The 13058-nt window shown below is 38.1% G+C and overlaps 1 protein-coding gene and 1 long non-coding RNA gene across 2 annotated transcripts; one reads left to right on the forward strand and one right to left on the reverse strand.

Annotated features, from left to right (window-relative positions):
* Positions 1-950: 950 nt before the first annotated feature.
* LOC136253097 (uncharacterized) lies at positions 951-6814 on the reverse strand. The gene is made up of 6 exons (XR_010699951.1): positions 6501-6814; positions 1983-2124; positions 1808-1928; positions 1605-1730; positions 1434-1539; positions 951-1133 (listed from the first exon to the last, which is right to left on the reverse strand). It is a non-coding gene; the product is annotated as an uncharacterized lncRNA (long non-coding RNA).
* A 1725-nt stretch (positions 6815-8539) lies between these two features.
* LOC136253572 (GLIPR1-like protein 1) lies at positions 8540-11171 on the forward strand. Its single transcript, XM_066046238.1, has 6 exons — positions 8540-8686; positions 8985-9239; positions 9393-9502; positions 10290-10381; positions 10888-10950; positions 11005-11171. The coding sequence occupies exons 1-6, from the start codon at positions 8540-8542 to the stop codon at positions 11169-11171; spliced, it is 834 nt and encodes a 277-aa protein (XP_065902310.1).
* Positions 11172-13058: the final 1887 nt, after the last annotated feature.

Consider the following 13058-nt stretch of genomic DNA (forward strand, 5'->3'; position numbering starts at 1 on the left):
AGTTTAGCCTTGATGGTTGCAATTGATAAATTGGTATTGATTACAGGAAGAGCATTCCACAAACGAGGAAGGCGATGGAAATAAGAGTTTCTATTTAAGTTTGTACTATGGAGACGATGTTTGAGTTTATTATGTGTAGAGGATCTGGTGTGACCCTGAGTAAATGTAATGTACCTATTAATGTCAAAGTTTCTTGTGGGTGACTTAAGTGACTTGATCGCAAACAAAACATCCTGAATCTCGAGGATATACATGAATGGTAGAAGATGAAGTTCTAATAACCTGGATTTGTAGCTGATATTATAATTATTCAAGATGTGTTTGGTTGCTCGACGTTGAATACGCTCAAAACATAAGATGTCCTTGATTAGGTACGGTCGCCATAACTGAGAGCAATAGGTAAGATGAGGACGAACTAAAGTAATATACAGATGTAGCTTGACTGATGGGTAGTGATTGGAACAAAAAGTACGTCGTATCAGAGCCAACGATTTATATGCTTTAGATATTATAGAATTGTAGTGATTTGACCACTTCAGGTCACTGGAGACAATCACTCCCAGGTATCATACTACTTCATGTATAAGACCACATGTTGCCTTTGGCAGTCGAAACGCAACCGTCACAAATTACGCTTTATTACCTCGGTTTAGTTGCGCGGTCTTTATTCGCCGGGAAAACAAAACGCTTTTCACTGTGGACACCACCTAAATTAACAGCGCTCGCTAGCTTCGACGGCTACGTCTTACGACAAGTTACATTAATATACGGAACAACACGTCACTAAGCTTTCCCAATGCACTGATATCTAGCAGCTGCACTGCCTTAGCAACAAGCTCCAACGCGGTCAGCAAACATGGTAAGTTTATCACATTGTGGTTTTCATGTGTGGTACAATTTGTTTCAGAGTATGTGGGGCTTCGTAATCATGCTAAACGCGTAGAGAAATGTTTAGTGTAGATAACAAAATAATAAAAACTTGTGCACTATGGCTGTAGTACCCACTATACATTTATACAATAATAGCATGATAATACAATATTTAACAATAGTCATCAGATGGAGTGGACTCTCCAAGTAAGGAAAGATCTGCCACTTGCTCTCAGCCAGCTGACAGTGTGAAGTGCTGCACCCTATGTGGTGATAGAGGTAATGGTAAGCAAATGACTAAGTACAGTTACTGGGGGAGTGCTGAAAAGCATTTTGTGTACACACACCTTGGAAAATGCCCCCCAGATGAAAGCTATGTTTGTAAGAAACATTTAGTAGAAGCCAAACGACACCATAATGACAACACATTTACACCAAAATGGAAAAAGGCTAATGAAGTTCACAATTCTCCTAAAGGCTGTATACATCCACAGTGTCATGACAGATTTCATGAAAAACTTATGAAGCCTGCTTTTGCCACAATCACTGCATTGAAGACTCACCTTGAAGTGCAGGTAGCTGATGACATCCCATTTCTGTTGTGTCCAGCTTGTTACAGCAAGGTATACCATCAGTTTAACTCCCCAAGTAGATGTTCATCTTGTGGAGCTACATCAAAACATGGACAAAAATTCATTCGCTACAGTCCCAATCTTACACTGATATCACAGTACCTCACAGAAACAATTGGTACTGAGATAGTCATAGGACCAAGTGACAGAATATGTACAAGCTGCTACAACACACATAGTAGCATAGTCAAGTCCATAGAATGCCAACTGAATGGAACAGATGAGATGCTAGAAAAAGAAATTGAAACATGGGAGGTCACCATTAGAAAACATGATGACGATAAACTAACAAATGCAATTCTTACTGCAGTGCTTTTTGTTGCCCAGTCTTTACTGTCACAAAAGGCTGTTCTCCTGCCATGGGTATGCCAAGTATTCCTTGAAGCCTATGGAGTCCAGTATAGTGAAGATGTGAAGTCGGTCAACCTAGAAGAGAGAGAAAGGATAATTCAATTTTCATCTCGGTGGCTACTAGATCACCTTATTGTTCACCTCCATCCCTATATGATGCACAAGTGTATACACATGAGATTTGGTACGGTGTTGTACCGAAGAGGGGCAGATCTCTTGGTTGCCTTGTCTTGGGCTCTCAGTTCATCACAGCTTGTGTCATCATTTGAACCTAGTAAACATCATCATAAATCACAAAGTAAGCATCCTAACACAGAGACCACACTAAAGGAAGCTAGTGTTATAATAAATGACCTAATCCATGAAGAAATCAACAAATTATCACCATCACTTTTAATCAGTATTGATGATAGTCTCAACAATGTGAACCCGTTACTACTACAGTTCTTAACATTTATCACTGACACCATTCGAGAACGTAAAACTTCTAGCATTACCTCACATGCAAAGAAAATTCGACTGTTTTTTATCCTGTGCCAATTAATGTTTTGTACCAATCCTAAGAAACCACCACCAATCTACGACATAGTAGCAGATACCATCGAAGTTTGTGGGGGATCTCGCAAACTTATGAGAATTTTAAACAGATTGGGATGTTCCAGTTCCCCAGACACCCATGACAGATTCGTGACATACCATGCTACGGCTCGACGTCAGGCAGCAATCTGGGATAAAATTTCAACTACATACTTTACTGTAGCCTCAATTGATAACTTCAACATGCTACAGAGTTATTCTGCTGTTTACTGTGGTGATCAACAGCGGAGTTACCATGGGACAACTCTGCAGCTTGTACAACCAGGAGTACCATTAATACTAACATCAAGCAATGAGTTTCAATCTGAACTAGAGACAGCCACTACAGCAGCAGGTACAGATGTGGAGATGACCACACCTCCACCACAATCACCTCCCATTAGTATTCAAGAAAGCAATCCAGCTTTTACAACCAATAAACTGATTCGACAGCAGCAACGACAAATGTCACCAGAGAACTCTCCTCACAAGCACGGAAAAAATGGACCCAAGCGCCAAAGGACTGTGTCAGTTAACAGCTTAGTACCTTCTCTACAGACCAATTTAGATACACTACCACCACCTCAACTCACACTTACCTTAGAGAGTTTCCTAGAGAACAACCATCAAGCAAATGAGAGGATATCATTGGACAATAAGCTGTTTTCATACATTATCCAGAAGTATTGTTTGCACTACCGCCAACACACAGATAGCGTTTCACCAAATGCTGTTATCAGTGATGTTAGAGTATTTCTAGATGACAACAGGCACTGTGATTTACAGCACACACAGTGTACATCAGCTGTACATTATATGGAATTATTGGATGAGAACCCTGACTGTGCAGAGACAATGTCAATGGTAGCAGAAGATCTGTTGGCAAGATTTGATGGAGTCCAGGATGGATGGGTGATTTTAGTGGGAGATGGGAAGACCTATAGACACCTCATGAATGTCAAGAAACAGTATAGCACAATGTTGAGAAAGCTACTAATTTTTCCAGGAGACTGGCACATTATGAAAAACTACCAGCCTATTTTAATGAAGGAATACTACTCTGCCGGTCTAAGAGAGCTGGCTAAGAATTCTGGCTATCATGGGACCACACTTAAGTCGTTGGAGCACTGTTCAAACTTTAAACGTACACACTATTTCTTGCTGCAAACATGGGAGGCCTTATACAGGGAAATGTGGCGTGCGTATGTTTTAACCAATAAGACTACCATCACTGAGGATGTCACTTGCATACTCCTTACTGGCATACAGACAAAGAACTCACCTAAGAACATGATGGAGAGAATTTGTGAACTGGTGAAGGACAGCAACAGTGGAGAAGACTTCAAGAAGTTTGTGAAACAGATGGGTGAAAATGACAAAACATGGAAGTTTTGGACCCAGTTTGTTTTTACTGACTGTTTTTGTTACTTTGCTCTGTATTTAGCCATAAGGAGTAGCAATTGGGAGTTACGCATAACCAGTTTAAAGCTAATGGCTCCCATGTTTGCAGCATTTGACAGGGAATATTATGCCAGAATATTGCCCCACCATCTTGGTGAGATTCAACACTACCCACCAGTGCTTTTGAATTGCTTGGAAAGAGGAGCATTTACTGTCAAGCTAACTCAGCAACATTGGCGAGCTGTAGCCCTCGATGAGGCACATGAAATGTGCATTAATAAAGATTTAAAGACTGCCATAGCTCGCCCTACTAAACCTTACCTGCAGAAAACCACATTGTTTTTAAATGATCGAATTAAAGTACACAAAAATCTTATTCAAGAATTGTTCCCAGAACGTTTCGAACACCACAAAGAGTCAAATAATAACATCCTTGATGATTCTCCTCAGGCATGCAAATATGAACAAAACATCAAACAGCTTTGCAGTGTTGCTTCAGAAAATCAGTTGTTTTGTGTACAGCCTAAGAATAGAGAGCTTTTGAATGTATTCACTGGACAAGTAGCCACCAATGAGCAAGCATGTGATATGCTTTCGTTTCGTCAGATTGGAGAGCAAGCATTTCAGGATTACGTCAAGTACCACATGTTGCAGTATCCAACCACAACAAAGCCCACTCTAAGACAACATAAACTGTTGACTATGGCAACGAAAAAAACAGTTAAACCTAAGGGCACAGCCAAGGAGAGAGATGATAAACATCTAATCACATGTTTACGACGCCATTTAGTTTGGTCCAACTATCATAAGCTTGGGAGCCCATCAGAAGTACAATATTCAGAATGGCCACGGGCACTAGCGGATGAGCAAGGTAATCCTCACAAAGGTAATAAGAGCACTTGGACCACTAAGCTGGCTAGCCGGTATCAGTCAGCTGATGCTCCCATCCTAGTTTCACACTTGCCATTTATACCTCACATTGCTATTATCGATGCCATGTTTATACTAAACACAAGACCACTTCGCCAAACTAAGACTTTCTCTGAATATACAGTCTTTCTTTTTAATCAGTTCATTCTACAACACTTTAAGGCCGGTACATCAGAGGTTCATTTAATATTTGACAAACCTAATGTGCAAGCGTTTAACCCCAAACAGTTTGAGCAGGCAAGACGGTACTCAAACAGCAACACTGACCATCAACATGGCTCTTTTGGTCCTGACGCTCAAGTACCAAACAAGTGGCAGGAGTGTTTACAGTGTCAACAGTGCAAGCGATTATTAGTTGAAGCTGTTGGGCTAGCTCTACTTCAGAAGGGACGCTATCTCCTAACATCTAAACAACGACTGATTCTAGCTGGGTGTTTCTCGGGTTTAGGTGAGAACACTGCATGGTTGTTAAGCCCCAGTGAACTTGTTGCAGAGCAACTTGAGGAGTACTACTCAACTGCACAAGAAGCTGACACCAGAATGTGGCGCCATGCTGTGCAGTCACAAGCTAGCAGTGTTCTCATCTATTCCCCAGATACTGATGTCTACAACATTGGATTAAGTTTCGTGAAGCAACATCCTACAACTACGTACATAGTACAAATTAATGTTCCACACTCTGACAGCAACAAGTACATCAACATTAATAACTTACAAACAGCAATGTTGAAAGACTTTGATTTAAGGAGTATGCGGCAGAATGACCTGGGCTTGGTATTGCAAACTTTATTTATTTGCTCAGGATGTGATTACATCTCCTACTTCAGGTCCATAGGCAAGGCTACAGTACTCAATTGTTTCTTTCAGTACGCATCATTTATCTGTGGACAAAACATGCCTGGTTGTTTACATGATACATCACCACATAACAAAGAACAAGGATTTTTAGCCTTTGTTAGATTGGTCGGATCATTGTATTTTAGAAAGCATTTAAAAACATTTGAAGCAGCTAAAGGACATAAAACCCCCATCCACCTTTATAACTCCATAGATCCATTGTTACAAGCTGAAGAGAGGCACCGGCTATGGCTAAACCAAATTAGAGAAGTAGTTGGTACCAGAATCATCCATGAAGAGGAAAGAGTACCCACTGTGACATCTCTTTGGCAGCACTGGCTACGATCATGCTGGATTAGTCAAATGTGGCAGCAATCTAGTAAGCCAGACATTTACGGATCACTACCACCCCCAAATGACTATGGTTGGAAACTGACTGATGGAAACTACACCATTGAATGGGAATCCCCTGATACGCAACAGAAAATAAGGGATAACATAGAATTTTTGCTGAAAGGTTGCAGCTGTAAAAGTGGCTGCAATACTATGAAATGTGGATGCAGAAGGAAACAAAGAAAGTGTGGTCCAGGGTGCCTATGCCAAAGTTGTATGAACACTGATGAATGTGAGAGTAGCAGCAGTGAAGATGAAGAGACTGATTTTGAAGGAACCAGCTGTGATGAACCTGAAGTAGTATTAGAGCCAATAGAAGAAGAGATTATAACTGAAGATGACTTTTATGATACTACTTATGAATACTACATTGTTTAACAATATTTTATGTATCAGTTTTTATGTAAGTTAATGAGGTCTCGTACTACACTCTATCAGTTTGCACGTGGTACAATTTGTTTCACAAAAGCACATACTTTTATATTGCTTATACAAGTAGGCCATACAAACCTTTCAAAATCCGTAAAGTCAGATTTTGTGCACTCCTCATCAGTTTTCAAAGGTGGATAAAAGTTCGGGGCAGTTAAAGAACGTCAACTTTTTCATAGACAAATACTTCCAACTCTTGAGTTCCAATGATTAACGAACTAAACAGCTGTCTTCGCCATGTATTCTCAAAGACATTTTTAGCAAAAACACCACTGCATCTCTTCAAACAAACGCTAAGTCTCGCATCCACGTGGTACTTCGGAATCGCCATTTTTCACATTACGTAATAATTGCGCTGCAACTAAAAATGCCCATTTTTTGACGGTTGCGTTTCGACTGTTGGCATTTTCTCTTGAGTTTGTGAACCATTTTCAAAGTCTAGGGGAGACATAGGTGATTCTAAGGGGGGGATGGGGCTATAGCCACCCTGCTGAAAAATAACTTTTTAAAAATCTTTGGAAAAAGTTGCAGTATAGATTGGTATTGTTATTTTTAACATTTTCATACTTTTAGCATACATTAGCATACATTTTAGGCTGTTTTCGAACCTTCAAATTGCAGAAATCCTGCAGCTTCTGGGGGTTGCACCCCAGACCCTCCTGAATTTCTACTGGCTTCTATATTGTAAAACAGAAATATGGCATGGCTACTATATGTACATGTAGCTATGTGAAATGACATGATAGTAGCTACATAGCTACACATGTGTCTACTTATGTATGTAGCTGTGTAGATTAATAATTGGCAACAGATTTGTGCACCTGACAAGCTTTCTCTACAGAGAAAAACCATCAATATTATTTTGATGAATAAAGTGTAGCACAAAAATAAGTGAACACACAGCCACAGATGAGGTAAAATACCTCTCGAGTGGGTATAGCAAGAAAATGAATTAAGTTACAACAAGAGTTCATAATATAGTAGCAATATTATGAACTCTTGGTTACAATAATAAGTACTTAAATCCAAAAAATAGAATTGAAGTGGTCAACATTAAGACTCTCCTGACCATTCTGGGAAATCTCTTGCCCCATGAATAGCCTTCCCGAAGATAGAGATTGAAACAGCATGCAACTGTCAAATCAAAATTCATCTGCAGGTTGATTTTTTTTTTCATTTTGAATATAATTAAACTGTTATGAAATGACAAAAGGAACATGTAATGGCCTAAGGCACTTATTTCAATTGTATCACAAAAAATAGGGAATGCTTAGACTACAAAAAAACTCATGGTAATCTCTCTTTCTTTGCAATTGTTTTCTATCCCTGGCAGTCTTGAATGTTCTAGGAGCATGTCAGTTCTAATAAGGCCACGGCTTCTCAGCAGGATATTGTGTATGTGGTAGGAGGAATTGTTGCTTGCAGAGAGGCACTTGCATGCAATCCAGGTAAATCAGCATAAACTGAGACCATGTTTATAGTTCAGTAGTCAAACAGTGCAAAACGTTATGGATTGGCAATATGTGACATGGCCCTGTGTCAAGGCACTGGGACAGCCACTCAAAACATGAGCAGTGTTAGGATGAGTGCAACTACATAATCTGAACTTTGTATGTGGCAATGTTTTAATTTTAACTGACTGCAGTGAGTAGAGCGGAGTCAGAGATGCCACAAAAATAAAGGAGAATTACCCTGGGTTGCATCCAAGACACATGTAGAAAGTACATTTTGTTACTCAACAATCAGCTTGCACTGATTCCATCATGTACTCTGTCAAGTCTTATAACAACTGATGAATTAGCTATAGTCTAAGATGAGAAATACTATCAGTGGTATGTTTGGAATGAGGCAAATACTGTAAGCTATCAGGCAACTGGAACTAACTTGAATTGTTTGAGCTCTACTAATGAATCTTTTGTCACAACGTAAACATAGCTATTGCGACACATCGAGACGTGTGGGTCAAATAACAGAAGTCTTAGTAATCCCACTGCCTACGAATTACACCTACATGATATGAATCAGAAGTCATTTGCGCATACCATGACATATCGTATATCGTGCTATAAAAACTCGAATTTGTCTGAAATGCAAACAAGCTAGGACGTTGCTTTTCAGAAATGAGAGCAACTGTAACATTTTTTGTTAGCTTGCTCCTCTACTGTGAGCAATCCAGTGCACAGCTTACTAGGGAGGAGAAACAAAGCGGCCTGGACCTACACAATGACTTGAGGAGACAAGAAGGAGCCTCCGACATGTTATTAATGGTATTGTTACTATTACAATATACACATCCCGAGATAAAGCCTCTTGTACAGCTGTACAGCGAGTGACAATATTAAATTCCGGCTATGGTTACGTCCATCAATTATTTAATTTAGTTGTTAACTCCGTTTCGATCTACGTAATAATGTGCCCCCCGCGAACTTTAAATTTGCTGCTGCTGCTGCTCTTACAGTATATGTACAAACAAGCAATTGTCAAGACTAAAATAACAATAAACACTATTTACATGCAATAAATACAAATATTTCTATAGCTATTGTTGTTTATTTTACTCTACAGCAATGGGATCAAGATTTGGCAGAGTTTGCACAGCAGTATGCTGATGAGTGTAGATTTTCCCACAGCAGTTCAGCTGATCGGATGGGCCTTGTTAATGACTTCTCGTGGATCGGTGAAAACCTTTATGTTACGAGTGCCACAAATCCTGACAGTGTATTGGACACCGCAATACAAGCTTGGTATAATGAAATATCTGATTACGACTACAATAGCAACACTTGTCAACCAAGTAGAGTATGTGGACACTACACACAGGTAAGAAACAGCATTAATTTTCCCTTTCATATTATATATCATTCTTAACATGAATACAGTAAAATGGTTCAAGTGCATGTACACATTATTACACATGTAGATTAGTATCAACTATAACTGATTTTAGGTTTTACACATATCCAAACTCTACAGGTGGTGTGGGCAAGATCATATTTGGTGGGATGTGGGGCAGCCTCCTGTACTAGACTATATGATGCTGGATTCTCATCAGGAACTCTTGTTGTGTGTAACTATGCACCAGGGTGAGTTACTCCCTTGTAAAACTGAGCATGTGACTACAACAGTACTCCTTATGAATACAACATGATGATGACAATGTACACATTATGTTTTGTGTGTGAAGCCAGTCGTGGTGTATCAGTTTACAGATTACCATTTATTGATAAATTCCTTGTAGCCATTGCCATGAATATCTTGGTGACGATGTCTGCACATCAATAAACAAGTGATAGGTGTATTAAATTTGGACGAATTTTAAGTGTAGGTTAGAATGTAATAGTCCTAAAATGATGTTTCCCTGTTCATAATCAAGCATGAACATGATTTCCATGACTGTATTTCAGAACTCTGACAAAGAGTTTTAGGCATGAAATTATGGTTTTTAACAGTGATTTGATAAGGTCACCTCAGTTTGAGATTAGAAGTATGGTATATCAATAATGAGGAAGTGGTTTTAATAGGTCACAATATTGAGCTTGTCTTAATAAATAAAGAGGTATTACTGAATTGTGCAACTATAGTTATATCACCTAGTAACACATAATTATGATAGTACACAAACAGACAGTGTGAATATTTCTAATGAAAATAAACAGATTCAGTTGATCACTATTATAGAGTCACTTCACACTACATTATATCTTGAACGGTGCACATCAAATAAACTGACTACCAGTATGTAAACTATTAACTTTCATATACTGTTTTGATCACCACAATCACTAGAACAACAGTGTGGTAATGCTGATTGTAGCATGTTATGTAACTACTTTCTGTACGTATGGATTAGTTATGTTATCATCATTATAGAGGTAACATTATTGGTCAACATCCTTACACTGTTGGTGGAGCCTGTACTTCCTGTCCAGTTGATGCTAGCAATTGTGTGGATGGACTGTGTTGTAAGTTTAGCAACATGTAGTACACTGTTGCTATGTATAACTATCTCCATCACTTCCGTCTATGTAAATGACAAAGGTCTTACTCAAATACAGTCCAATTAATAATTTGGTATAGTTGTAAAAGTGAGAATATCTGAAGCATGAACAATGTCAGATTTTAGCTAATAATTAGACAAACTGTGTAGGTAAAATTTTAAAAAAAAACTTTAATTCATTTGCTGATAGTGTATTAGCACACCTTTTTCATAATATCTTTATCAGGGTCAGATCTAGACTTTTTAAAGCGGAGGGGTCACAACATGCAGCTCATCAAGTATTAGTTAAGGTTAAATTTGGCTTCCATGGAATCCTTGGATCTGCTCCTCACATCTTGTAATATAAGTGCATAATAGTATGGTATGTTGTAGTTACTGTATGTATGTGTGTTTGAATAATTATGTCTTGTGAGGAAACAACAAAATCAATTGTGTAGTTATGTTGTTAACTTTACATGACCTGTTACACAGCTGCTCTGAGTGCACCATTTGCGGTACCTGATGATGACAATGCCGGAGAGATCATAAAGCCTAGTGAGTTTCAGTTGTACTGCTTATGTAGTAGTATGTAAATATACTGTATCCTAGATGGTTTGTATTATGTATTGTGTAAATGCTTAACTTCAAGGAAGTTGTTACATCTATTTCATAATCTCACAAGAAGGTTGAACTACTTCAACATGACACCTCAGACTAACATGGGGATTAACATTGCTTATGAAGTACAAACTGTAATTGCCATACTGCATAAGTGATCTGATTGGTAATATTGGAAAAATTAATTGCCACCTTATTTGCTCAATAAGTACAGCTTGCCTATAGTCTCACATGACCTAGAAAACAGTCATTTGCCAAGTTTGTTGTTATGCTTCATTAGCCAATCTACCAAATACAAGAGTTATAATGGCACAAATATTAATGTAATAGGCTAGCAAAAGCATTAAGCATTTTACGTTAGAGATGTTTAATTAAAATACATGTTGTAAATACCAAAATACAGTGAAATAATGAACAAACTACTAATTATTACTACAATTTCATATTCACATTTTGCAGAGATACTCTAATGCAGTAGTCACAATAAATAATGCACATACTGTAAACAAATAGTCAGCTCTCAAGCATGCTTATTAATTACATCTGAGAGCTTAATTTTGAGCATGAAGGGCTTGAAGTGCTCAAAAGCATAATATATCTTTTCAAAGCAATATTATTGTGTATCCCAGGGCCTTCTCTAATCTACCATAAAGCACAATAATTTGTTTCTTTATGTAATAAACAACCAGGTGCCATGTTTGGTTGTGTAATCACATCTCATAGAGTTATTACATTTGACCAATGTCCCCTAGTTTGGCTTAGGCAAAATACTGTACATATTAACATTTGCTTCTTCTGTGTATTTACAGAAGTGAACTCAGTTGTTCCTCGTAATGGCGGTCTTGGAGGTGGAACAAGAATAACCATCTCTGGAATAGGTATGATGGATACCTTACTGTACAGTATGTTTGCTTTGAATAATATTATTGTGTCCCTACAATTGGATATACTATATGTACTTAGAATTACAAGTGCTAAAAAAATAACCATGAGCTGCATTTTTCCAGTTCTTAGTCACTTTCAAATTCTTTGTAAAATGTTATACATTGGCATAATTTAGTGAAAGAAAATGTGTTGCTATATTATTCTCCTAACAAAACAACTATATAAAACAGATTGCTTCATTACTGGCCATTGTGTAACATTTTTTCTGTAGGATTTAGTCCTGACCAATACAGTTATGATGATCCTAGTAAGGGTAATCGTGTCTACTTCACTAATGGTGACAACAGAGTAGAATGTCAAGTATACACCTACTACACTACCACTGAACAAATAGTGTGTGATACTGGGTATGTGGTATTCATTATAATATTACAGGGTTTTGCATATTACAAAATCACACTAAACTTCAAGTGACATAATAGAAGAAACTTGTGTAGCTGTAGATAAAACTTTTATCATGCACCTTATAAAATAAATTATTAATCACTGTCCATGAAGCTATGCTTATACAATGTACATGCATAGCAAATGGAGCCCAAAAGTGTTTTTATTAGAGGTACATGCTGTCCACCACCTATGACAATAACGACAGTTATTTGCTCTTCCTGCTCATTGGGGAAGCTTGGATATCTTTAGCTTTAATATAATATCACAAGTGACAATGAGTTAGCTGCTTCCTGCAGTGTCAGGTCACTGAGCCTCTTTGTTTGTGCATGTATGACCTTTCTCAGAGTTTGATTTTGTTGAGGCTCTTTCCTATTGACAATCCATTAAGTCAGAAATGCATTCTTCTAAACTTTATCTGGTAATTGAAATCCACTTTTGCAAAGGAATTTGTGAAAGAAGTTTTGAAGAATTGGCTTACAACACTCCCATTGAATGATCCAGAATGAACTCGATTTTGCTATGCACCAGCTCTGCCTTACAGGATGCTTTGGCCTTGCATTATGGATAGCCTCCCTTCTGTACATGAGCTCTTGTACTTTTAGGGTTTCCTTTTCTGTGGATCATGTGCTTTCTTGTTCAAAGGAGAATTACCTTTTCTTTGCCACAATAAGATGAGTAACCTAATTACAACCATTTTGATGGAGGTATGCTTT

This window comes from Dysidea avara, chromosome 4 (genome assembly GCF_963678975.1).
Source record: "Dysidea avara chromosome 4, odDysAvar1.4, whole genome shotgun sequence".
Lineage (NCBI taxonomy): Eukaryota > Metazoa > Porifera > Demospongiae > Dictyoceratida > Dysideidae > Dysidea > Dysidea avara.